The sequence below is a fragment of the Pantherophis guttatus genome, chromosome 1 (genome assembly GCF_059756535.1).
Source record: "Pantherophis guttatus breed Tessera chromosome 1, ASM5975653v1, whole genome shotgun sequence".
Taxonomy (NCBI): domain Eukaryota; kingdom Metazoa; phylum Chordata; class Lepidosauria; order Squamata; family Colubridae; genus Pantherophis; species Pantherophis guttatus.
The window spans coordinates 58,325,420-58,350,272 of record NC_142063.1 but is presented as its reverse complement, the minus strand read 5'-3'; the positions used below and the strand labels follow the sequence as shown (position 1 = coordinate 58,350,272).

The window sequence follows — 24,853 nt, the reverse complement described above, 5'->3', positions numbered from 1 at the left end:
ACTACAAAATGGCAAAGGAGAATGCAATTAGGGACCATCCACATTGCAGTCCAGTTTATAGCAATATTGTCAATATGATGGATAGAGCCATGGTCTCATATCAGTTGTCAGTTTGGGCTTGTGAAATGTTTAGATAATGTTTAAAATTATTTTTCCTTTTGGCATTTTGTTTGATGTTGGATAGGAAAAGAAACTAGTAAAGCTAATAAATGATTTATTTTTTAATAAATAAAAAAAATTATTTAAAATAAAAAATAAAAAAGCTACTGTTCTGACCTAGGCTTCCCCAAAAAGCACGAAGCAGAATCCTGGTCCCAACAAAACCCCTTTTATTAAAGGAATGTGAATTCCTCTTAATCACATTCAGCAAAGGCCTGGCAACCAGTCTTTCAAAGGTGAATTTATGACCGCAGACCTTATCTAGCTTGGAAAGCTGCCATGTAAATATTTTCCAAACGCAGTGCTGGGCAAGGAAAGACTTGGCACAGAGTCTCTGAGATTCATGGACAGATCTTCACACTCCTGCACCAAATGAACGAATGAACGAATTGTTTCCTGCAAAAGCCCACTCCCCTTTCGCTCCTCTTTTATTTCCTATGGGAGGGGCCATTCATCACCCACCTGTGGCCTTACTCCCAAATCGACCCTTGTTCTTTAGCTGTTCCTTTCATCTGGCAACTCTGCGCATGTGCACACTATTCGTCTGCCTACTGATGTCTGACTCCGAAGGCAACTGATAACTGGCATACGGCCCTGGCCCACTCTCTGCCTCCAATGTAGAGCCCTCATCAGAGCCTTCCCCAGACTCCAGGAGTGGCCCATGTTCCTCCCTAACCTCCTCACTGTCTGAATCTGCTACCAGCTCCACTGGCCACTGATGGGCCACAACAGGTACGGACTTCTAAAGATGACAACAAAAAAGCTAGATGGTATCATGATAGATATTAAAAATGGACCCTACTTGTAGCCTGTCATTATTCAAAGCTTTAACTGTAAGCATACAGTACTGCCCAAAGGTCACCCACACAAATGCTAGGTTACTTTCTGTGATGTGAAAAGTAAGACAAGCGTCCACCTTACTACTAATTTTTACCCTTCCCAATTAATCTTCCTGGTGTTATACTAATAGAATCTTATATGATAGCGTTTCATTAAAGAGGGATATCCAATTCTTCATCGTCATCAGGAAAAATGTGGCTTTGTCCATGTGGCTCATGTGAACACCTACACTCTGACTTGTTTGCCTTTCAATTGTTAGTAATTTCCACTTTTCAGCAGTATGTAGAACAGAATGTTTTAGACTCATGTACTTAAACAGTTGAGGAAGTCCAGCACAAAGATTTCAAATATGTTAAATTTGTAAGGGGTTAAGTTGAATAGGATTTATTTCCAGAACACCAGTGTGTGTCACATGTCATTGCAGAAGGCAGTAATGGTGAACCTTTTCGGCACCGAGTGCTGAAAAGGGAGTGAGCACTCCATCTGGCCCACAACCCGGAAGAGGAGCTGCCCAGAGCACATGCGCATGCCTGAAAATGAACTTTTGGTTCATTTTGCACGCCACCCAGCTAGTCTTCTGGGTTTCTGGCACACCTGCATGTGTGACGATCAACTGGCTGGCACGTATGCTCATATAGGAAAACGGAAGACCAGCTCTTCCAGTTTCCGGCACTGCCGCACACATGAAAGCCAGCTGATCATTGTGCTTGCATGTATGCCAGAAACACGGAAGAGGAACAGGCGACTCTGCGCATGCCAGGCGACATGGCTCCACGTGCCACTTCGGGCATGCATGCCATAGGTTTGCCATCGTGAGCATAAGGAATTCTGGACTTTATATATAGAGTTATTGAAGAGGACAAAATTTTTGAATTTTATATTTCATATAGATTACCTCCTTTTCCATTCTGAGTCTAGGAACAGGATTTGGCTGTTTGATGTCTCAATTTAATCAAGACGTTTAAAACATTACTGTACAGCAGGTAGAAGTTGAGTTATAAAACCAGTTTTGATTAGAATAGCTAACATTCAGAGGAAACTTTGAAGCTTTTAGATGGGAAATTAGAGATGGTGTTAGAAGGCGATAGGAGCTTGTAAAATGTAAAACTCTTTGAAGTTATCCTTTCTGTGAAATTTGTTCTCTGCTCAGTGCATTATGTAGTACAGTATATAGATACTAAAGGATTTTATAAACTTTTCTAAATTTAGAATTTTCTAAGCTCTCATTCTTTAGGCTATCGAAAGTTCTTTTTTAGATTGTTGTCATTTGTTTCAGTTATATTCTATTGGTGATAAATTATTTATAAAGTCTCTCAAGTCAAGTTTCTAAAAGAGTACATGGGTATGTCAACGGTATTCCTTTGGTGACAATGTGAAAGTGATTTACCACAGATGCTTCTAGATTATTTCTTCTCAACTTCCCAGATTATTTCAGTTTTGTGATATGCTGGTCCATTTCGATGCTTTCTTCTCCAAAGCAGCTCAAAATTTTTAAATATATGGAAATAAAAGTCTAGTATCGAAAAAGAACCTATGCCACTTTTTCAATCACTAATGTGCAGAAAATACAATACAAATACAATAATCCTATGCATATTCTTACCAAATTACTGCTCATAATATATATGAATAATTAAAATACTTTTTAAGAACTAGTTGTTTCTCCTGTATTGGATAATGAATTGAGCTATAGCTAAGACAAATCCATCTTCATCTCTGACAATATGTTGTTTTCTTTACAATAAAAACCCAATTTGCTATATTAAGGTTATTTTGCCACTTTTTAAAAGAATCTCCTGTTCATTCAAAATCTGTTTCCTACAGAGTTCATTTCTAGCAAAGTTCATGCTTCTGGGATTTTTTTCCAGGTCCACGTTTTTGTCTAACTTCATATTTCTTCTCTCTCACTTTCACACTTTTATCTTTTTCATCCAACCTTTCTTCAAGTCCTTATTGTGTTTGCATCTCTTTCTGCCCCTTTTCAAATAAACTCCGGGCTCTCTCTCTCTCTCCATGGTTTATGGGATTCATGGACACAACTAGGACACAACTTTTGGGGAGTACAAACCTATTGGCATGGTTTCTCCCAGAACTCAAACAGCCCCCACCCTACTGGTATTTCAAAGGGCCTAAAGACCTGGCTCTTCTCCCATGTCTTTGTTAAAGACAACTGATGTCCCGTTCTTTCTTTTTTGATTCCCTCTCAGTTAGTTTTATTTTCCATTGCTGTTCTTTTGTCTTGTGCTATTTTTATTTTCTAACATTTTCTTTTTCCTTAAATTTTTTAAACAATTGTAACTACAGATAGGCCTTGACTTACAACAGTTCATTTAGTGACCATTCAAAGTTACAATGGAACTGAAAAAAGTGACTTAGGACTGGGTTTTTTTACCTATGGCTGCGTGATCAAAATTCAGGCACTTGGCAACTGATTCATATTTATGATGGTTGCAGTGTCCTGGAGTCATTTGATCGCCTTTTGCAACCTTCTGATAAGCAAAGTCAATGGTGAAGCCAATTGACTTAACAACCGTGTTACTAGCTTAACAACTATAGTGATTCATTTAACAACTGTGGCAAGGAAGGTTGAAAAATGGGGCAAAGTTCACCTAACAAATGTCTCACCTAGCAACATAAATGCTGGGCTCAATGGTGGTTGTAAGTTGAGGACTACCTATATATTATAGTTGATTGTTACAGACTGGAACTGCATTTTGCACTTTCAAGAAGAAAGCAACTATTTTGTCACTTTCAGAGGAAGAAATGGCAGACTGAAGAAAGCTCCAAAAAAAAAATCCAAACCAAAGACTATAGCAGAATGAAGAGCCAGTAAGTAGACCAGCTCTTTAAAACTTCTACAGACAAGAAGAGGACTTGAGATCACCCACAAGTGCTCCAGACAGCTACTCCTCACAGGGAGATTTACAGTTCTGGGAGGCAAAGGAATAACCATCTTGCTCATACTGCAGTCAGTATTTTTGAAAGTATACTTTTCTAATATCTTTCAGAAATTGCTTGTTAACTGTTTCAGCTATTAAAAACCTTTGGATTAGTAAATTTGACAGTACTAGGTGAGTTTGCTTCAAACCTTACTGAAAGTTTAAAAACTTTTTAAAATATTTTTTTTAATAAACAGCAGAAAGGTGATTAAAACTCTGATTTTTAAAAAGTTAGAAATGGCTAAGAATCAAGATAAATTTGGAATAAGATTTTGAAATTAATTATAAAAAATCCTCCCCATGGGAAAATGTTTTTGATTTTTAAAAAATATTTTAAAATATTTTTTAATAATTGGACACTAGAAGCAGAAAAAGATTACATATAAAGGAGAGGAATAAATAACCTTGCTTCACAATTGCAGAATGAAGCAGAACATTCCAACATTGAACATATTAAAAGATATTTTTGAAAAATTGTCAATTAATTTTAATAGTCTCAACAGAGACATCTGTATCTATGGAGACATTGTTTTTAAAATATGTTATGGACGAGAAACAGATTTTACTTGACAAGATTGAAGATTCTGAATTAAAAGTGGATTTACAAATGATAGTCCACAAGAACAACATGGAAAAAGATACCAATATTATACTGGACACACAAAAGAAACCAGCTGAGTTTTTAATAATTAAAAAGGATATTCAAACAATAAAACCAAGAGAATGATCTGGGTAATATTGTTATATTGGATTTACAAAAAAGCCTTTTAAAAATTTTGAAGAATCTCATGAGAAGAGACAAAGAAACATGAAATCAAATTCTATGACATTATTTGAATGGAATAAAGATTTTAAATTGTTAGAAATGACTATAATTTGATTAAGATTAAAATTGTTATTTCTGGTCATCCTTAATAGATTTTTGCTGACACTGGGACTGAAATAACAATACTTTATGGATGATAGGATTTGGGGAGATTATTGTATTTTAAGAAGGTGTGATAATTTACTAAGATTATACTTGTGAAGGTGGGAAATCACTTTTCTTTCAATAAATTTTATCCTTTGTGTGAATGGAGTTCACTTTTTGAGTAAAGAAAGAATTATATGTCACAGGGGGGGGGATCAGGATTTTAGAGATGCTTAGAAGGGGTGGGTTCTACTTACCTCCATTACCGGTTTGCAACGGGAGCACGGGCAAAAGCTTCTGCACATGCGTAAACGTCATGATGACGTCTGGGCGAGTGGACGGAGCCTCCTGCCGCCGTTACTACCAGTTCACAAGAACTGGACCAAACTGGGAACAACCCACCACTGATGCTTAGGTGGGGCATGGACAAAAAAAGGTTGGTAACCACTGCTCTAAAAGGATGCAGATTACCAGCTGTCTGCAAGGAATATAAATCCTTCCATTCCCCAAGAGCTGAAGAAGCTTCTTGAAGCAAAACGTCTTCAAAAGAAAAAACAAGAAAGTCCTGAAAAAGTACCTTTGGAACTTTGTGTGATTTTTAAATTTTTAATTAATCATTCAATTATATTTGTAAATCCATTATTTCCATCTCTTTCTTATAGGTTATACACTTTAAGTCCACCTTAAAGTCTATTTCAATTATCCTTAAAGGGACTTGTTCCTCTTCCATTATGACTTTTGGGTCCAAAACTGTTAAAAGTAGAAGGCTCACATGAAGTATTCGTTCCATTATATACTGCTTTAATAAGACCACACTTGGAATACTGCATGCAATTTTGATCAAGATACAAATGAAAGCAACAAGGTTCAAAGGAAAGCAACAAAGGTCTGGAGACTAGACAGTATGGTGGACTATTAAAGGAACTAGGTATGTCTAGCCTAATAAAGAGAAGGACTAAGGGTGACATGATAGCAGTCTCCAATATTTAAGGGGCTGTCAGAGAAATGAGGGGGTTGACCTATTTTCTAAAGGACCTGAGGATAGGACAAGAAGAAACCAGCAGAAGCTTATTTACGTGAAATAAGAATTTTCCTGATAATAAGCAAAATTAACCAATGGAACAGCTTGCTTTCCGAAATTAAGTGTCTCCATCGCTGGATATTTTCAAGAAAAGATTAGACAATCATTTGGGATGGTATAAGGATTCCTGTCTTGTGAAGGGAGTTGGACTAGAAGATCACCAAGATTCCTTCCAGCCCTATTAATTCTATGGTTTCCTTTAAAGAGTTATAATCTGGTACCAATACCACTTGTCAAATTCAGTACACCACCACATGGGACTAATTTAAAACCTCTAATTGTAGGACTTTAAAACTATGTTGAACATATTCCCATTTTTATAAGTGAGCCTGATGATTTTAGCAAGAGACTAATACAGATTATAGTAATTTTGTCAAGAAAACACAATTCCACACTACCATGTCACAGAAACAAATGACTAGAAGTAGGTCTTTGTGTCCCTCACTTTTCCTTAGAACTGCGTCAAATATTTGGTAATCACCATTAAAGCCAACTCTGGATTTGCTATCTTCACAACAGGTTGGGATTCACTGGGTGCCTTTATTGACTCTGCAAGGCAAGATTTTTAAACCATGGTATTAACTGGTAATTCTATAGAGAATACTGTAAATGACAAAGAATAATTTAAAGGGACGATTTTAATGAGATTATATAATTTGCATAGCGCTAGGGTTTCCAGTGTGGTGCTTAGCCTGTCAGTGTGCCCAGACATTTTCCGTTGTGTCTGTCAGACTCCTTTCTCAGACTTAGAAATTTATTCCAATAATGTCTTTTAGCACAGCAAGATTTCTTAGGAAATGAAATCCTAGCTGTCCACAATTAAATGCTATTTTTGGAAATGTGCACATTTAGTCAAAGATAGAAAATTAAACATGTTTAAAAATGGAGCATCATATAGAAGGCAGGAGTGGGTCAAGTGGATAGCAAGTTTTTGAATTGATAAATTGATTGGCAATTGATTATGCTAACCCATGACAGTCATTCTATAAAACAGTAATACTCCCAAGCAATGACTTTGTGAAAATACCATTCAATGCACCCTCAAAACCTTGGGGACTCTCTGATGTTGAGTATTCAATATATTTAAACCATCTAAATAGTTATTCTGATAATCCTGCCAAATCAATATAACCAATACCAATATAAGAAACTGGGGAGAGAAATGTAAAGGCAAGAACTTGTCTAAAGTTCAAAATTGAGATCTGAACATCCCAATTCAAAATTGGTTCTTTCAGCTGCTATGTTATGGTATCTGGTCTACCCAGTTTTTCTTTAACAAGTGTTGGTAAATATCTATAGCATTGTCCATTTCTAAAAGAAGTTTACCTATGTGTTCTTCTAAAATTAAGGACACACATTAGGTATCAATGCTGTTTTCATATTTTTTTATCTCTGGAAAATAACAAAAATCACCTTAAAATTTTTCATTTTATAATCCAAAATACAAATCTGAAAAATGCTATAAAAACTATGAGAACTTTAAGACCGGTAGGCAACTCCTTACTGCTGCATATTTTAAATCAGGTCCATTCCAAACTTCATATTTTGGTGATGCAATTTAAATATTCACAAAAGTTTGAAAACTGTCAACATTAGGTTCAGAATACAGACATGATTACACTCATACTCATAGTCTTTTAAACTGAAGTCAGTAATAAAATATGTTCCTTAGGAAATAAACATATATATTTTAGTTAGAAGTTATAGTAGCAGCATTAAAGTGCTGTCATAAAATTCCAAATGACATGCATGAAATAAATATTTTATATGCAGATAAGGAATGAATCCAGTACTTTCTTATATTTCATACTGTTATATATATATACAATCATATGTTTTGAAGTTTTTCTCCAAGTACAAAGAAAAAGCTTTCCATTTATTGTTAAAGCAAAACAGAGAGCTACACCACAATTTTAAACAATTCAGATAGCAACTCAAGCACCTGAGTAAGTTTTATAAGAACGTTTTATGAGTATATCCACATTTATACATGAATCTAAACACATTCTTACAAAATGTTCTACTAGAAATATACCCAGATGGACGTAAGTATACAATAGCAAAAGCTTCAAGCTCCAGTTAATAAGGTAATTTTTGATTAAAAAATAGAAGGCAAAATGTACCTACATTAGGAAAAGCTTTTACAGTATAATACTAAGACAGTCACAAAGTTAAGAAAATACTGATATCAAAGGTACAAACAATCACAGTATTAATAGATAAAATATACAAGGGAATCTTATACATAAATAAAATGGATTTGCATCTCCATGTGTTCCCAGTTGCTGCCACAATCATCAATTGGCGCTCATTTTGCCATCTGTAGGATTCCTTAAATTGTAAATAATCAGTTTTCTTAGCAGTTTGATCTTCATTTCTAACTGGCTTCTTTCTGAGATTCTTCACTGCATAATTTCAAAATAATGCAAGATGGCCATTATATGTTGAGGCATGAAAACATAGCCAGTGTAAAGTGCCATTCCAATAATAGACACCAACATGGAATCTGAATGAAAGTAAAGGAAAGCATAAAAGGCTACAAAAATGGATTACCAACATCTCAAATGATATAGTAAAAATGTTTAACATTCTTATTCATTTACCAAAATCCTATGAAGTTAAATTATTTTTAGTACAGAAATGGTACAACTATCAAAAATAGTCTTTGATTAGTCTGACTCAACAAATAACTGTTCAACTTCTCACTGCAGATCTTCAAGGTAAGACCTTTTGCAACTTTGACAGAAAGGAAAAGTGATTAATAATCAGACATTTGTAAGAGTAAAAACCAGTTCTCAGAAGCAAACTTAGCACATTTATTACCTCAGATCATTGCTTAAATTCAGGCTCAGCGTAATTTCTTCACTAACAGCAACCTAGCAATAGACTGATAGGAATATATGGATGCAGAGACAGCATAAACTGATGTGGATTATAGAGTGTGTTTAAACAACAGTAGTAATCAGGACATACTATATCAAATTTCAGAAGAGAGGCAATTCAACCACTCCTCCTCTTTTTCTCTTTCAGGAAGATTTCTGTAAGAAGGGGAGAAAAGCAAGTCTTTTCTTGTATGAAATCCTTGAAACATTTTGACCGAGTCTCTGAAGAGGGAGTGGATATTGCTTCTCAACAGGACAAATCAAGCTGAACAATTGTCAGTTCTGACCAACAAAATTAATTCTGAAGACTAGGAGGTGGGATCCAATTCCAATTTTCTATCAATAGGACAGTTTTCCTTAACGTAATTGCAAAAGATCCACATCTCCTCTCCCTCAAAATCTGTTCTGAAAGCTTAGGGAAGAAATACTGCAGCTGTAAAATATTTTTCTGTTTACGCAGTGCTCAGCACATTTGTAACAAAAGACACAATGTCAGTATCACTTACAGAACAGTACAAACAGTATGCTATGAGAAACTGAGCTAGCAGTATTACATAAAAAATACAATTAGCAAATAAAAGGAATTACACCACTGATTTGAGGGAATTATGATAGCAAGGTATACATGTCACAAGATACGTTTCAAACAAGACTATCTTGCAGTATCAACAGTAACTTAGATGGAAGCAAAAGAGCGTTGTTGAAGCCCAATCCACTCAACTAAATTTGGATTTAGTTTCTCTACAATATTTGCTCACTTTCTCCATGGGAGATCATAGAAAATAAGAGAAAGGATCATTTGCAAGAACTAAGAATTCTATACAGGGGTCCTGAATGAACAAATTACTTATTTAGCAACATAGATATTAAATATTAGCAGGTGGCAAGCACGACTTTAAAGAGGCATTATTGTTCTGAAAGGAGGAATTGTTTCTATGTTAATTCCAAGGCTAAGAACAGAGTAATACATGGAGGAGATAAAATACAATCTTTTAAAATAAAAAATGATTATACTGGATTTTTTCAGCACATATAATCATATATATTAATGTAAATCATTATTACCATAGTAATTTAGAAACAAAAATTTGATCTGCATTAAAATATGTAAGTTTAATGGGTAGGGAACAAAGAACTTTTATGAATTACATCTACTGTGATTTACTAAAAAGCACAATTTATTATTAAATAACCCACTTTTCCTACAGCAGCTGAAGGTGGCATACATAGCACTTCCTCTTACATTTCCAACACCCTGAAAAATATTCTGTGAAGTCTGCATCTTCGACTTATGACAATTGATCCCAAAATTTCTATTCTAAGACAATTGGTGAATTGTGCCCCATTTTACGACCTTTCTTGCCACAGATGTTAAGTGAATCACTGCAGTTAAATTAGTAATACAGTTGTTAAGAATCTGTCTTCCCCACTGACGTGTCAGAAGGTTGCAAAAGGTGTTTGCTTAACTCTGGCACATTACAACCATCATAAATATGAACCAGTTGGCAAGTGTCCGAATTTTGATCACATAATCATTGGGTTGCTGCAATGGTCACGAGAAAAATGGTCATGTCACTTTTTTCAGTGCTGTTGTAACTTCGAACGATCACTAAATGAATGGTTGTAAGTTGTGCACTACCTGTAGACTGTGTGACTGACCAGACACAAAGTGGACTTCCACAGCTAAATAACTACATGAATTGAATTCTCCCGTCCTATTCAACTGTTTACCACTATACCAAGTGGCTCTTACTGCAGAGTTTATAGAAAAGCTTTGGTTATTCCATTAATTGCAAAACATTGAAGTGTATATTATCTAACTTCTGCCTTTAAAGATTTTGGTCAAATAATTAAAATGTTATTAACACAATTGTTCTGGAGCATTTGCTAACAATTAGGCAGTAAAAGAAAACTAGTGGTAAATTAAGGAGTGTTCTGAGGGCTGGCAAGAAAATCAAGGAATTCTGAAAGATGTAACAGATGCCATAAACTGCTCCTTCATGACAAATACAAAGGACTGCAATGGTAACCAAAATATGTAGCATGTTTTTAGAACCTACAAAAGGATGATAGGTTGAAATTGCCACAAAAGCATGTAATTAAGACCTAAGTTTGGAATAAGGTTTTTAAAAAATGAATCTTCATTGAATTACTTTACTGATATCAGAACTGGATATATCTATCTCCCCAACAATCCTGTGGGTAGTATAGACAGAAAACTACCAACTGATTGTCAAGCAGTGAGAATATCTCCTTTAACACATAATAAATTCTCCATAGTTAAGAAAAGTGGGAAAATTTGGCTTCAATTTCCACTCCCTTTTAACTGCCAACTGCTAAGTGCCTAAATGGAGGAAACTGAACAGTGCAAATCCGGACATTGTCTTTAGAAGTAAAATACTAGGCACTAATAACAGCAAATGGCTTTTCAAGATGGGGTAGGAAAATAAAAATGATAGGTTAAAATGTCTGAAAGCACATTAAGCTTAGCCACAACCTTCTTCCCAATAAGGCACAGGATTAAGATGACAGCCCTGAAATACAATCAGACATTATTTTCCATCTCTTGAGCTTTATTCGGCTTCCACCAAACCACAGCACAAACATTTCTATTTTCGCACGCAGCCTGAGCAAGGCGTTCTTAGTTGCGTTGTTGTTAAAAAGTAGCACGTTAACCAAAAGCCTTTGAGGTCAAACGAAGTACAAGGCAAAGTATTCAGGTAGCAGCAACGCCTTAAAAACGAGTAAAGGCTGGAAATACCAATTAACGGAGGCAGTTGATTTATGTGCCACTGGTCTTCTGCTTTCTATGGAGAACTTCCACTCCATAGAAACCTCTCCAAAAGCCAGTGGCGCACATACAGAGCACCTTCCTCGCCTCCGGCCTAAGGGGTTACCCAGCTAAAGCAAGTTCTCAAGGCCCCACGCTGCCACCCGTTCCCATCCGCCCGCCCGCCCGAGTCCAAACCGGCCACGGCAACCTGCGTTCGGTTTAACGGGAACTTTCCCGACGGAGCCAGGAATCTCTCGGCCTGGGACGACAATAAAAAGAGCGAGTAAAGGATACTGAACACCGTCCGCTCCCAGGGCTCCAGCATGTAAAGAGCCGTCACCAGCAGATACTGGTAATAAAGCCACGACATTCGCTTCCAGGCCGAGCTGAACGCCATTTCCCCGGCAGGGTCTCGGTACGTAAGAGCGCGCTAGCGAAACGCACCGCCGAGCTGAGGTCGAGAGGAAAAGGAGCTTGTGACGCCCAGCTTCTCCGCGGATTGGCTGAGCCGCTTCCCGACAGCCCATTTTTGTTCTTTGCCCGGCCGAGCCACGCCTAGAGGCGGGAATCCATGCGCCAAGTTTCGCAATAGGGGGAAACGACGCACTTTCTCAGCCGGCCCGGGGAAAACGCGATCCTGCTTGCTGTCTTTGAGGCGGCGCAGTGGGATTTTTTTTTTTCCCCCGGAGACCTGCGCCAACCTGCGGGAGTGCTAGCTTGAGAAGGAGGAATCCAGTTCATAGTTATGTTGGGTGCTTTTATACTCAAAGAAAAGAAAAAAAAGTTTCCCTACCACAAGACAGACCTCATTGTTATATTGAAACTACTTTTTATTTGCCTTTCAACATATATGTGTTTTTTCCCCACCTTTTGTGCTCACCCACAACTCTGGGGCAGGTGAACCTAAGAACTCCACAGGGCCAGCTTCCTGACTATTTTACTACCATATTCGCTTCCTGAACGGGGAACAGTTTATTTCAGTGTTTCTCAATCTTGGCAACTTGAACATATGTGGACTTCAACTCCCAGAATTCCCCAGCAAGCTAGGCTTAGGTGGGGAATTCTGGGTATTGAAGGCCACTTGTCTTCAAATTGTCAAGGTTGAAAAATACTGGTTTATTTAAAGTTAAATCGATTTAAGGGTCGCTTCCCGTTTAAGCATTCTTTCCTCCTGTCCTTTAGAGCTTAAGTATGGAAGCGGCCTGGGTGGCTTTGGGCTAGTTTCTCTCCACCCAACTCATTTCTCAGGGTTGTGAGGAAACTATTGAGGAGGAGAGAGTATTAGGTATGTTCCTGCCTTGAATTATTTTTTTAGAAACAACAAAGAAATTAAGAAACACTAGTGGAAAATTAGGTGGGGCTAATATGAAAGGTGTGGCAGCAAGAGAGAGCTTTATTAATTCTGAATTCTTCATTATGCAACAAACATTTGTCTACGTTTTCAAAAACATGTTTTTAGCTGTTAGTATTTTTATTCAAAACATGTAAAAATGGGGGAGGGGCAAATAATTAACTGCCACAAGAAAAAATCTTCAATTTAAGGGTACACCCTTGAGATAACATCAAAAAAAAAGTTTTATTATAATTGCTGCAGTGCAAAGTATGAGTGGGATAACTTCATTTTTTCTCAAATCCTCACTATTTAATACCATCCTTCAATCTTTTACACATTTTCTTTATTATATAAAAATACAAAAGAAAATAGGAAAATAAGGGAGGGAAAGGGAAAGGGGAAAGTGTAGGGCAAAGGGGAAAAAAGGCATTGATCCAACTCCCTTTGGTGCAGTAGAATAAGATATCGTCTTTCCCCAAAAATAAGACTGTGTCTTATATTTTTTTGAACCCTGAAATAAGCGCTTGGCCTTATTGCCATGCGCTCAAAAGCCCGATTGGGCTTATTATCAGGGGATGCCTTATTTTGGGGGAACAGGGTAATAGCATCAAATCTCAACTTTTTACTTTTATATAAATAATATTAACTAGCCATTTCTATAACAACAAGCCTATCTAATCGATAAAACCCAAAATTAAAGTTTCAATTTTTTTCACATCAAGCACAAAATCCAGAAGTGGCTTACAAGTAGAAACAAAAATAATTGCATTTTTTTCTTTGATCAAAGCAATCAATTTGGTGATCTCTGCTAACTCCATCTATTTTTGCAACCATTGTAGGAATCGAAGTGTCCTTCCATTTTTGTGCATAAAGTAATCTTGCTGCTGTTAACATATATAACATCAAAGTTCTAAAAAAAATTCCAAGTCTTTCCACTAAACCCGGAAGAAAAGTTTCTGGTTTTATCTTTATGTTCACTTTGAGAATCTTCTGTATTAAGATGTGAATCCTACTCCAATATTTATTTTCTTTATCAGATGTCCACCATAAGTGATAAAAGGTTCCTTCTTTACATTTTCATTTCCAACATTCATTTGAAAAATCTTTATTTCAAGAATTAATGATGAGAGTGAACAAAAAAGGGCAGGAAATAAGGAAAGAACAAGCTAAAAGTGCAGAAAATAAAATACATATATAAAGAAATTACTTCCAATTTTCGTTTACATCAGTTAAAATATAAGTAAAAATGTAAATCAACCTCTTTCTCTGTGGTTGCAGTATTGCTTACATTTTTTCTATAATTTATTTTTTCTAATAATCAAAAACAATTTTTTTCTGTTTCACACAAAAAGTCAATCAACATTAAACTTAGCAATGTCTTACTTTGTAATTAAAGCTTATTAAAAATTTGGCCTTCTCAGCACGTTCCATATTTACCATCCATTCTTTCATTGTGGGTAAAGCCTTAAAGCTTCTATTGTGGTTAAAGATATTGAGGCAGGAATCTCAAGATGAACAAAGTTTATCATTAGCATATGAAAAGAACACAGCCAGAGACGAAGAGCCTAACTAATTAAATGCAGCCCTAAAATGTAGGGTTTTAGTGAGCATGGATTATGTGGCTTGCTTACGTGTATCCATCAAAATTGCTTTTCTCTATTCCAAGTCTGTCTAAGAGTACACCAAGCTGTTGCTGTGGTCTGCCGGTGGCCTGCAGAGCTGGCAGCAGAGTCGGACAGTGAGGAGGTTGGGGAGGAATATGGGCCAGTCCTGGAGTCTGGGCAAGGCTCAGACAAGGGCTCTGCGTCAGAGGCAGAGAGGGGGCCATGACCATTGGGTAGTTATGTGCTGCCTCTGGAGCCTCCGGTATCTGACATCAGCGAGGCAGAAGAACAGTGTGAGCCTGTTCCCAGTGCATGCATGCGCAGAGCTGCCAGAAGGCAAGAACAATTTAATTAAGAAAAAGAAGGGTGACTCAGGAGTAAGGCTTGGAGATGATTGGCCCCTCCCATAAGACATAAAAGAAGGGCAAACGGGCATGAGCCTTTGCAGGAAGCAATTAGTTCATATATTTGGTTCAAGCTCTGAGAAGTCCTGTTTGACTCTGTGCTACATTTGGCCTTGCAAAACTAATTGGCAATTAGGTCTCTGGCAGCATTTCAAGGGAGATAAAGGTGGGTGTTTATCAACATTACCCTGAACGACTGTGTCAACTTGAGCAGACCTCTGTCGGAATCTGTACAGACTGTTTGTGAATCATTAAGGACTATGAATGACCATAATTCACAGCCGTCTCAATAAAAGGTTTTTTGGGGACTAAAATTGTGATTTATGCTTTCTCAGGAATCCTAGGTCAGAACAGCTGTTTCTCAATAGCCTTGATTTGGATTTGGATCTCAAGTGCAACCCTTTACTTCTGCACAGAAATAAATTGTTTGGAATTCCATTTTTCTCCACCCTGCATGAAGTTGCTGGTATCCTTAAGATTTATATTGACTGTTTCCCTACGACTATCATTAAGTATTGTACCTTATGATTCTTGACGAATGTATCTTTTCTTTTATGTACACCAAGAGCGTATGCACCAAGACAAATTCCTTGTGTGTCCAATCACACTTGGCCAATAAAGAATGCTATTCTATTCTATTCTATTCTATTCCTATTCCTATTCCTATTCCTATTCCTATTCCTATTCCTATTCCTATTCCTATTCCTATTCCTATTCTATTCATTGGCCTATTGCACCACCTAATACAAAACCAGTGTTGAATGGGCCAACACCTTTCTCCCTTCTTTTCCCTTCCCAGCAGGCAGGTTTGTGACTGCCAGGAAGTTTGCAAGGAACATTGAAAAGGGGGACCACATGACTGCAGCAGTGTAATGGCAGTGCTGAAGTAGTCACTCCTTTCCAAAATTTGATTCCCTCAATAGTAATGGGTCTTAGTATTCTGTAAATTAGCCCATTTGAGGTACCTTGGTTAAAATAATTTTGTGCCACGATGAACCATTTTGCCCAGTTAAAGGTTAGAGTTGAGAATGTTAGTAGTATATAGATTAAATAATTATGTAGGTCTATAATTTCTTGTCAATGTCAAGTCCTGTTCCTTTGGTATTAATGCCACATTTGTGTCTTTCAAAGTCACAGGCATCATTCCTCCTTGTAAGATAAAATTCACTGTGTTTTGCAAAAGTTGTAAAAGTTCATCCTCAAAGCAGTTATAATAAGAACCTGGTAAGTCATCTGGTCCAGGCAGTTTAATCTTGCTTATAGCATTGAAATACCTCTCCTATTGTTATAGCTTTATTCTTAATATATCTTTGTTTTTCTATAATCTTTGCTAAACTTTGACTTTTTTTAAGTATTAATGTTTTCTCCTAAGGAATATCATCATGTCCTTTATATAGATTGGAATAATACTGATGAAACACTTTTTCTATTGCCATATTATCCTTTTGAAGTTTCACTTTCATTCTTTTTCTTTTCTTAATTTATATGCTAACCATTTCTCTGGTGTATTTACACCAGTTAGTTTTTTCTTTAAGCCCCTTTAAGCCCCAAATCCATAAATTGTTACTCTTTTTTTTTTCTTTAAACAAAAGTACCATATAAGGTTTACAGGTTTTTTTTTTTAAAAAAAAGTCTTTAGTACTTTTGAGGAAGAAGAAATATTCCTGTTGATACATGCTGATTTGAGAAAGCCAAAGAAAATTAAAAAGAATGCAAAACGTCCTTTATTGACTATAGAAAGACATATGGCTATTACAGCTGCTTTCCTCCTGTGCTGCACTCCTCTGTAAACCAGTTTAGGTCCAAAGCTATTTTTCTGTTTTTTTCCTCTCCACCCCCATGCAAAGCACTATTGCCTGGCACTGCACTATTGCCAAAAATAAGTTGGCAAAGGCCAAATATAAGGAAAGTGGGACAGTTTTGTCTGAAAACCAGTTAGTCCAGGAATATTATCAGGAATATCAGTGGTTTGCAGAAAAGGTTAAAAGAGTCCTATGTAGAAGGTGTCTAAGCAGCTGGACATGTTTAAAACTAACCTAGAATTTCCGTGTAAACACAAATCCATAAAAATCCTGAATCCACTTCCAGGATATGTGTGCAACAACTCGTGTTGATCTAGTAGCTTCTGGTAAAGAAATCTGGTCAGAAATGTTGGCTGTCAGAGACTTTCACTATGAGCTAGGCATCTGACAATCTGATTGGCTCTCAAGCACAGAAACAGAGGATTGATAATATTGGATGAACTCCATCAACAAGTGATCAAATGAAGAGGAAAATGACCTCAACATTCCATCTCCTTTAATAATAGATCAACTTTAATACAGACAGCACATAATTCAGGAATTATATGACGTAATAGGCAGGAAAACGTACATTGGATTATTCATAATTAAAGAGAATTAATCTTGGACTGTTAAATGTTGAAAGTATGTTTTTTATAAATCAGCCATTAAATAAAGTATGAACCTTGACTGATATCTCTTTATCTCAGAACTGTTTTGATTCTACTTAACAGAACAAAACTGTTCAACTTCTGTACATAAATTAAAAGTTCCCTTGTTTTATCTTTACAGAGAAGAACACAGATAGCATAATCTCCATTTCAGATTAGTCAAGCAGTGTTTTTAAAAATATAAAAGGGGCCTTAGATTAAATCATCTTTCACTTTGAAATTTTAATATAATTTTGAAGGATGTAAAATAGTGCACCTTAGCAATGGCTTGCCAATACATTGAAAAAATGAAAGACTTCATCCTTATCTAATGCAGCCACTTCTGTTGAACATTCGGTACATTTTACTGGGTGATATATCTCTTCTTCCTGGCTTTCTGAGCCAGTTATTGATTCATTACTCTGCTTAATTTTCTTGTGTCCTCTCTTTGTCTTCTTTTTCAGTGGGTATTTGTATTTCAAAATTTCTTCTTTGACAACTGTACAGTTCATCACAAACATTGCTCTGTATTGAGTTCTGTATAATTCATGCCTAAAAAGAACAGCAGGGGAGAAGGAAAAACATAGTGACCTTGACTGATTAAATATTTCAAAATTGATAACCCTTTAAATATTGAATGCAACCTGAGTCACTCTGTGCTCCAGTTATTGACCTACACATGGGCACACTTAACAATCATCACGACCTCCAGCTGTAACCTGAAGACTCTATTACAGCTATAACTCAAGGATTATCTGTATAGCTCATATTACCATTTTATCCTGAACTTCAAAAATAATGAATCTCCCTTCTCTACACTGTATGTGTTATTTGTTTTAAATTTGTAACTTTAAGGCAGGGAAGAGATTTGCTATATCGATGTAAGCCATCTTAGATAACAATTGCCTGCTATTACTCAATCTATTGTAAACAGCATCAGTGAACTGGCAGAAGTATATTCACCAGTGAAACTGATTTTTCCTCCTAGTGTGCTGTAAAAGGTGGGAGACTCCACCACAGCAGACTCGGGGCAGGCTGCATATGAAGAATGTAAACTTTCATCACACAACAGATATCGGTCTGAATAGGTTTATGCATTTAAATGTACTAGTAAAGAAATTATTCCTCTCCATATTTTCACTACTGACAAACTAATGATGAAAAACTATGTACAGGTTGACTTAGGACCATTCATTTAATGACTGTTCAAAGTTACGACAACACTGGAAAAAGTGACTTATTTTCCTACTTGCAGCATCCCCTTGCAGCATCCCCTTGGTCATGTGATAAAAATATGTTTTAATGACAGTTGCACTGTCCCGAGGTCAGGTGATCACCATTTGTAACCTTCCCAGTTGACTTTTGATAAGCAAAGTCAATGGGAGAAGCCAGATTTGCTTAACAACTGCAGTGATCAGCTTAACTGTAACAAAATGGTTGTAAAGTGGGACACAACTTACTTAACTGTCTTGCTTAGCAACAGAAATTTGGGATTCAATTGTGGTTGTAAATCGAGAACTATCTATACTAAGTCCCTATTTATTTATTTTTTGAGGACATGCAAGGTAAATACCTCTGGAAACTGAATTGAAAATTAAACTATTAACTTAACCACATAAATAAATAGTTTATATTATGCAGAGTTCAATAATTACCTTTGACAATCAAGGCATAATGTTGTCATACAAGCAGGACAGTTCAAAATAGCATCACTGTTGGGAATGGCAGGAAGCTTTTCTTGTTGTTGTGATCGAACATTTCTTATATTATGATAACTACAGCCAAGAGAGCAAAAAAGTAAAGAAACATCACTATTAGTGTAGCAAGCTTTACTGAAATGATGCATACCAAAAACCAGAAATGGTGGATGATATTTCAATGCTCAGCGTTCTTAGTCCTAACTACATAAATATCACATCCAAAATGAAATGGCTTCACCCTCCACCACCACCCTTTTGATACAGGTTTTACACAAATTCTTATTTCTCTCCAGATTACCCATAGTATTCATATTTAATGCAAGCAGAAGCAAATTGACATGAGAAACCCAACAGGACAATCCCACATCACTCCAGAACACAAAAAGATGTCACCCTGAAGGTGTTTAATGTCATCAGACCCATACTTGCAGAACTAGAGATCTCTTATATAATTATTGGATAGGCAAGGAGAAAGTTGGTATTTACACAATCTCGGCCTCCAAAAAACCCCAGTTCTTATTTAACTGAATGTAGGGGAGTCAGATCTAAGTATAAGATTATTTGAGTCTTTACATGTTCTCTAGTGCATGTATTTCAGTGCAATTTTATCATATGTACATTTGTATATACTAGAAAATCCAGCAATGCAAATGAAATGTCTTCCTGCCTTAAACTAGCTCAAAATATGATTCCAACTGGCACATCTTTCCCCAACTGAATGTGCAGAAAGGAGTTACCAGAATCTAAGATTCATTTGATGTACCAATAATTAAACACAAAATTACAACAATGGCAGGAAATCAGAAATATGTAAGACTCTTATCATAATTTATTCCAAAATAATAAATAAATAAATCTGCCAACAGCAGGAGGGTGGATCTGGTGATAATGATGAGTGCACTATGGGGAGACTTGAAAGAATAGGTTAGAGATAGTATAAAATAAAGAATATCTATATGGTCACTAGGAGTTTAAAACGACTTGATGGCACACAAGCAAATCTAAACATCCTTAAGTAAAATTAAGACTTCACACTAAGAAAAAAAAGGTAGGTAATGAAATTTGCAGTGACATAAAATATTGACAGGAATAAAAGATTCTATCATATAGTCTTAGAAGTCTCAATAATTAATCTTCATCTTGGGGATTCAGAAAGAAAGGTGGTGTTAAGGCAATAAGATGATCTGTGGATCGCATAAACTGTGGTGAAAATGCAATTTATTTATTTATTTATTTACTAACTATATCAATTTATATTCCACCATATTCAGGAAAGTTTAGGTGATGTCTAAATTTAAAGGTTGAGTGCAGAACTTTAAAGCTCTTGAGTTCTTAATATAAACTACCTTTTAGTCACAGAGTAAAGTTTCACCATTCTTCTTACCTCCTTCTTATCGCATCTACCCATTCCTGATCTCTATTGTCTTCTTCTGGATCATAAAATAACTCATCATTAGTTGGAATTCGTCGTTGGTGATGTTTTCTTTTTTTTCTGGTTTCTGTAGAAGCTGTCATGTTTGAAACAGATTATATTTGTAGTCATGACACAAAATGTGTAACTCAAAAACAGAAGCCCCTGTTGAATTAACATCCCCTGGGTGGGTATCTATGAAAAATATTCCAAACAGGTATCTCCTAAATGTGATAGTTTAAATTTGGTCTTACCCAGTCTGATATCTCCATATGTGATAGTCACATATGTATATGTTTGGTGGTTCGGGCGCGAACACATTCACGCACATGCGGGCACGCTTTGGGCACTCAGTCTGGAAAAGGTTAGCCATCACTGGACTAAAATCAATGCCATTTTCCAATGGCTTGTATGTGTGTATTGGAGGGGGAAGGAGGAAATACACATTCAATTTTTGTGCAGCTCAAATTCATAGACTAAAGATAATACTGTAATCCTTAAGTAAAAATAAACACATTAGTGACTCTACTCACAAACACAACCTGCATTCACCGTTTCTTTTTGGATAGTGAAATGGGCAATGTATAAATTTAATTAATAAATAAGTGACATCCATGATGTCATCCAGAGAATTGTATACTAAATTTGCATGGAGATGTATATGCGTTCATTTCATTTCATTTCAATTTTTTAAAATTAGCAAACAAATTATAACTAGCACTTCAGATTTTGTGACTTAGTCTGTATTTGGAAGACAAAGGAATTTTACTGTTTATGTTTTTAGACAGGCTATAAAATTATTGGTTATTTACCTGCTGCATCTTCATCATCTGAATCGGAATCAAAATAAATGTCATCATAATACTTAGAAGTGGAGACAGTTCCAGACTGCCCAGCAATAGAAGCATCACCTAAGTCACAAAAAACATACAATTATGAGATCACTCTACATATGCAAATGTGACCTATCCTCCTAGTAATACACTGAAATTCCGTGCAACTGTAATAGCTTTTGTGTTTATATTCTTTATATGTAAGATCAACTGTACTCAACCCAATTAGCATTCTGCTTTCACAGTAATCAACTAAATACCTACAGGAGCCTACAAGCAGAACATGGGTCCAAACACCCTGTCTGTCTCAGCAACTGGTACCAATTTCTAATCCAGGAGGTAATATATGATCAGTGTAGCACTACAAATATATATTGTCTTATTCTTCATAAGTTGTTCTAATTCTCCTTTAAACCCATGCACTCAGATAGCCATTCCCAGATGTTCATTAATAATAGTTACTTTTTAAGCAATATCTTAGCAAATGATGTATTAATTTTTATTCCGGCATCTCTCAAAAAAACCCAGATATCACCAGCCTGAAAACAATGCTGTGAGTGATTATACTGGAAGAATATGCTTGTTCAAACTACCTAGGATGCAATCCTATACAAAATGCACTCAGAAGTAAATCCCAGGGTAGGATTGCATTGTCAGTTAATTATACAAAAGAGAAACTATTTAATTCAATGTCAATATCCTGGCGTCTCATTACAATGATTCTGTGATTGCACAAATTAAACTGATTTCTCAGTGAATATGAGAAACCCTGTATCTTCTGGACTTAAAATCTTAAATAGGCACGAATTTGCCTCAAATGCTTGGAGTGCCTTGACACAAAAATATCACACACAGCAAATTATCTTTCAGTCTCCAAAGTATAGCTGCCTGAATGGGATTTCTGTTGTTTAAAATTTTAAATGTAGCTGTATTATTAAAAATATATGTAAAATAGAAATTGATATTAGCAACTTTATTAACATTCTCTACATTTCTTGATAGAAAATGTGAAGAGACTGGATATGAAATATAACCTTGAGTGCTGTTGCCCTGTTCACATTTTGTAATTGCATAGAATTAAAAAAACAAGCACTTTGATTTATTTTGGTTATTTTTGTAGCACAATAGGACTCAGGATTACATTTCCATTATCCAGTCTCTTCATATTCCTCAATAATTAGAGCTGAGTATCCCCTCATGGTTACAGCAAATAGGTGAAATTAGTTGAACTGAGCTGATTTCCCAAAACTAATCAGGGTTGAAAAGTCCTGGAAAGCCAATTCATATTTTTAAATTTTGGAAAAATGTTTACCTGGGAGTTGTGACTTCCACTGGCCTTCCATATTTTTCATGGTGCTGCTAAGTTCAGCTTCCATTTCCTTCTGGAATTCATCATCACTAGAAGATTCACTTTCTCCTGTGAGACACTCCCGTATCAGTTTACGCTTCTGGTCTGGGGTGCCATATAAAAGCACATCCACTTCATCTTCAGAACTACACAGTGGTGTAGATGACGAGATTAGAGATCGTTATTTCAAGATGAATATCACACACATGGTCCTTGTTTAACATTACTTAAAGAAGGTATTTCTAAGTAGCTTTTTTAATTAGCAGCTGGCTAATGAAACATCAGCTAACAAGAAAAAAAAGTGAGTTTAAGGGTTAGGGTTAGGGTTAGGGTTGAGAGACAATTATTTGAAGAACATTTATGAAAAGTAACTAAGTAAATTTATGTCTGCCCTTTCACAACAGAATTATATTTCAATCTATATATCACTAAAACTCTCAATGGCATGAACTTTAATTGGGCAAAACTGGGTATAATACAGCAACAATTTTTAAACCAAGGTATCTCAAATGGGATAACTTTCAGAATGTGTCCAAAATCCAAGACTGATTATTTATGAGGTTATGAAAATTGGGAAAGATATCCCTGCTTCAATGCTACTGGATGCTCCTTTGGTGACATGATCTTCATTTTTAATGTTCCATGCCAGTTTTCCAGACACTCCCATCCTCTCCCCTCCCCCCCCCAGCATCAGCCATTTACCTGCCTGCTGGGAAGAGGTAAGAACGGAGGGAGGGGCGAACTGAAAGAAGGAAGATTTCAAATGCTCCCTGCCAAGCAGCAGGAAGTCCAAAGTTGCTCCTGCTCCCACTGCTTTATTGCCCATCCTGGTCATTCTGTTTCTCTGTTCGGGTAAGGGAATATTTCTGAAACAATGACCCAAATGAGCACGGATTGTCTAGTATGGGATAATACTCAAATACACTACAAAGTAGCATACCACTGTGCAAAACAGCTTGTTGATTTCTTAGTTAAAAATAAGGAAGAGCGATTCTCAAAATCAAAATTTACAAAACCGTTAAGATATTAACTGCGGGAAGAAAAACGTGAAGATCTCAAGGATTTTTTGTTTGTTTGTTTTTGCAAAATATAGAAAGCGGCAGGTTCCAATACACAGCAGTTTCACCTGATCTCAGAGAAGTAACCAACGATCTCTCGACAGTAACTAATTAAAAGGGAAGAGAGGCCTTTCCTGGTTTCTCCTTCTCCGTGACATCCCAACCCCACAAAGACGTAAGAAAACGCAAAGATATTGCCGTCTGCCTTCCCACACCCAAAAGACCTGCTCTGCGCTGGGTCCTCGTCGCTGGGCTCCTCGATCACGTAAGGATCATCTTCTTCCCGCAGAGAACTCATGCCGGCTTCTTCCTTGTAGTAAACAATCCTGGTCTATTCCTTCCCCCAACTAGCACACAACGCCTTTTCGTCACTTCCTGTTTCCGCTAAGCCTGGGGGGGGGGGGTTGGTGCCACCGATTTCTGATTCCGTATAGAAATCCGGAAAACATTTAGTTCCGCTTTCAAACTTCATGCGCCCGTATCTGCATTTCTGCGCCTCTATCTGCTCAGTCATCCAGGTCGTGGTTATCCCAAAGGTGGTTTTTCAAGAGGCAATTGGACTTTCTGGTTTTTTTTTTCTTTGAAGACGTTTCGCTTCTCATCCAGGAAGCTTCTTCAGCTCTGACTGGATGGTGGGGAATGGAAGGATTTATATTCCTTGCACGCCTTCAAAGAAAAAACAAAGTCCAGTTGCCTCTTGAAAAAAACACTTTTGGGACAATTTGATCTTTGAAAAACACCAAGAAAAGGAAAAAGCAGCCAATTAAAGCGACGGAAGTTTTCCAAAAAGCCCAATCTGCCTTAGCTCGAAAGGCAAAAAAGAAAAAAAAAACTCTCCACGCTCGCAGAAGGGAAAGGCTCTCCCTATTAAAATCTGGAGTGATCAGACTGACTGACTGATCACTGGGAATGGGGAAACTTCCCATTCCTATCACCCACCTCCTCCCACTTACGCCTGTAACTTGATGTATCCTTACAATTTAGTTTCCTAGAATGATTCGATTGCTTATTTGTACCCTATGACTATCATTAAGTGTTGTACCTTATGATTCTTGACGAATTTCTTTTATGTACACAGAGCACATGCACCAAAGACAAATCCCTTGTGTGTCCAATAAAGAATTCTATTCTATTCTATTCTATTCAG

General features: G+C 36.6%; 2 protein-coding genes and 1 long non-coding RNA gene across 3 annotated transcripts; 1 reads left to right on the top strand and 2 right to left on the bottom strand.

The window, feature by feature from the left end:
* Positions 1-7,297: 7,297 nt before the first annotated feature.
* Positions 7,298-12,073, bottom strand: SPTSSA (serine palmitoyltransferase small subunit A). Its single transcript, XM_034418003.3, has 2 exons — positions 11,879-12,073; positions 7,298-8,435 (listed from the first exon to the last, which is right to left on the bottom strand). Exons 1-2 carry the CDS (start codon positions 11,979-11,981, stop codon positions 8,332-8,334), a joined length of 207 nt encoding a protein of 68 aa, XP_034273894.1. The 5' UTR covers positions 11,982-12,073; the 3' UTR covers positions 7,298-8,331.
* Positions 12,074-17,208: 5,135 nt separating this feature from the next.
* EAPP (E2F associated phosphoprotein) lies at positions 17,209-24,087 on the bottom strand. Its single transcript, XM_060687431.2, has 6 exons — positions 23,931-24,087; positions 22,613-22,794; positions 21,280-21,378; positions 20,441-20,564; positions 19,012-19,131; positions 17,209-17,908 (listed from the first exon to the last, which is right to left on the bottom strand). The coding sequence occupies exons 1-6, from the start codon at positions 24,002-24,004 to the stop codon at positions 17,635-17,637; spliced, it is 873 nt and encodes a 290-aa protein (XP_060543414.1). The 5' UTR covers positions 24,005-24,087; the 3' UTR covers positions 17,209-17,634.
* LOC117665775 (uncharacterized) lies at positions 23,907-24,846 on the top strand. The gene is made up of 2 exons (XR_015729127.1): positions 23,907-23,971; positions 24,785-24,846. It is a non-coding gene; the product is annotated as an uncharacterized LOC117665775 (long non-coding RNA).
* Positions 24,847-24,853: the final 7 nt, after the last annotated feature.

Bases quoted from the DNA above. Each gene is read 5' to 3' on its own strand.
- SPTSSA (XM_034418003.3), bottom strand. From the start codon at position 11,981: ATGGCGTTCAGCTCGGCCTGGAAGCGAATGTCGTGGCTTTATTACCAG. The intron at 8,436-11,878 runs GTATCCTTTACT...ACTTTCATTCAG, and splicing joins CTGGGAGCGGACGGTGTTCA to ATTCCATGTTGGTGTCTATT.
- EAPP (XM_060687431.2), bottom strand. From the start codon at position 24,004: ATGAGTTCTCTGCGGGAAGAAGATGATCCTTACGTGATCGAGGAGCCC. The intron at 21,379-22,612 runs GTAAACATTTTT...TTTGTGACTTAG, and splicing joins GTGGAAGTCACAACTCCCAG to GTGATGCTTCTATTGCTGGG. The intron at 17,909-19,011 runs GTAATTATTGAA...TGTTCTTTTTAG, and splicing joins TTATGCCTTGATTGTCAAAG to GCATGAATTATACAGAACTC.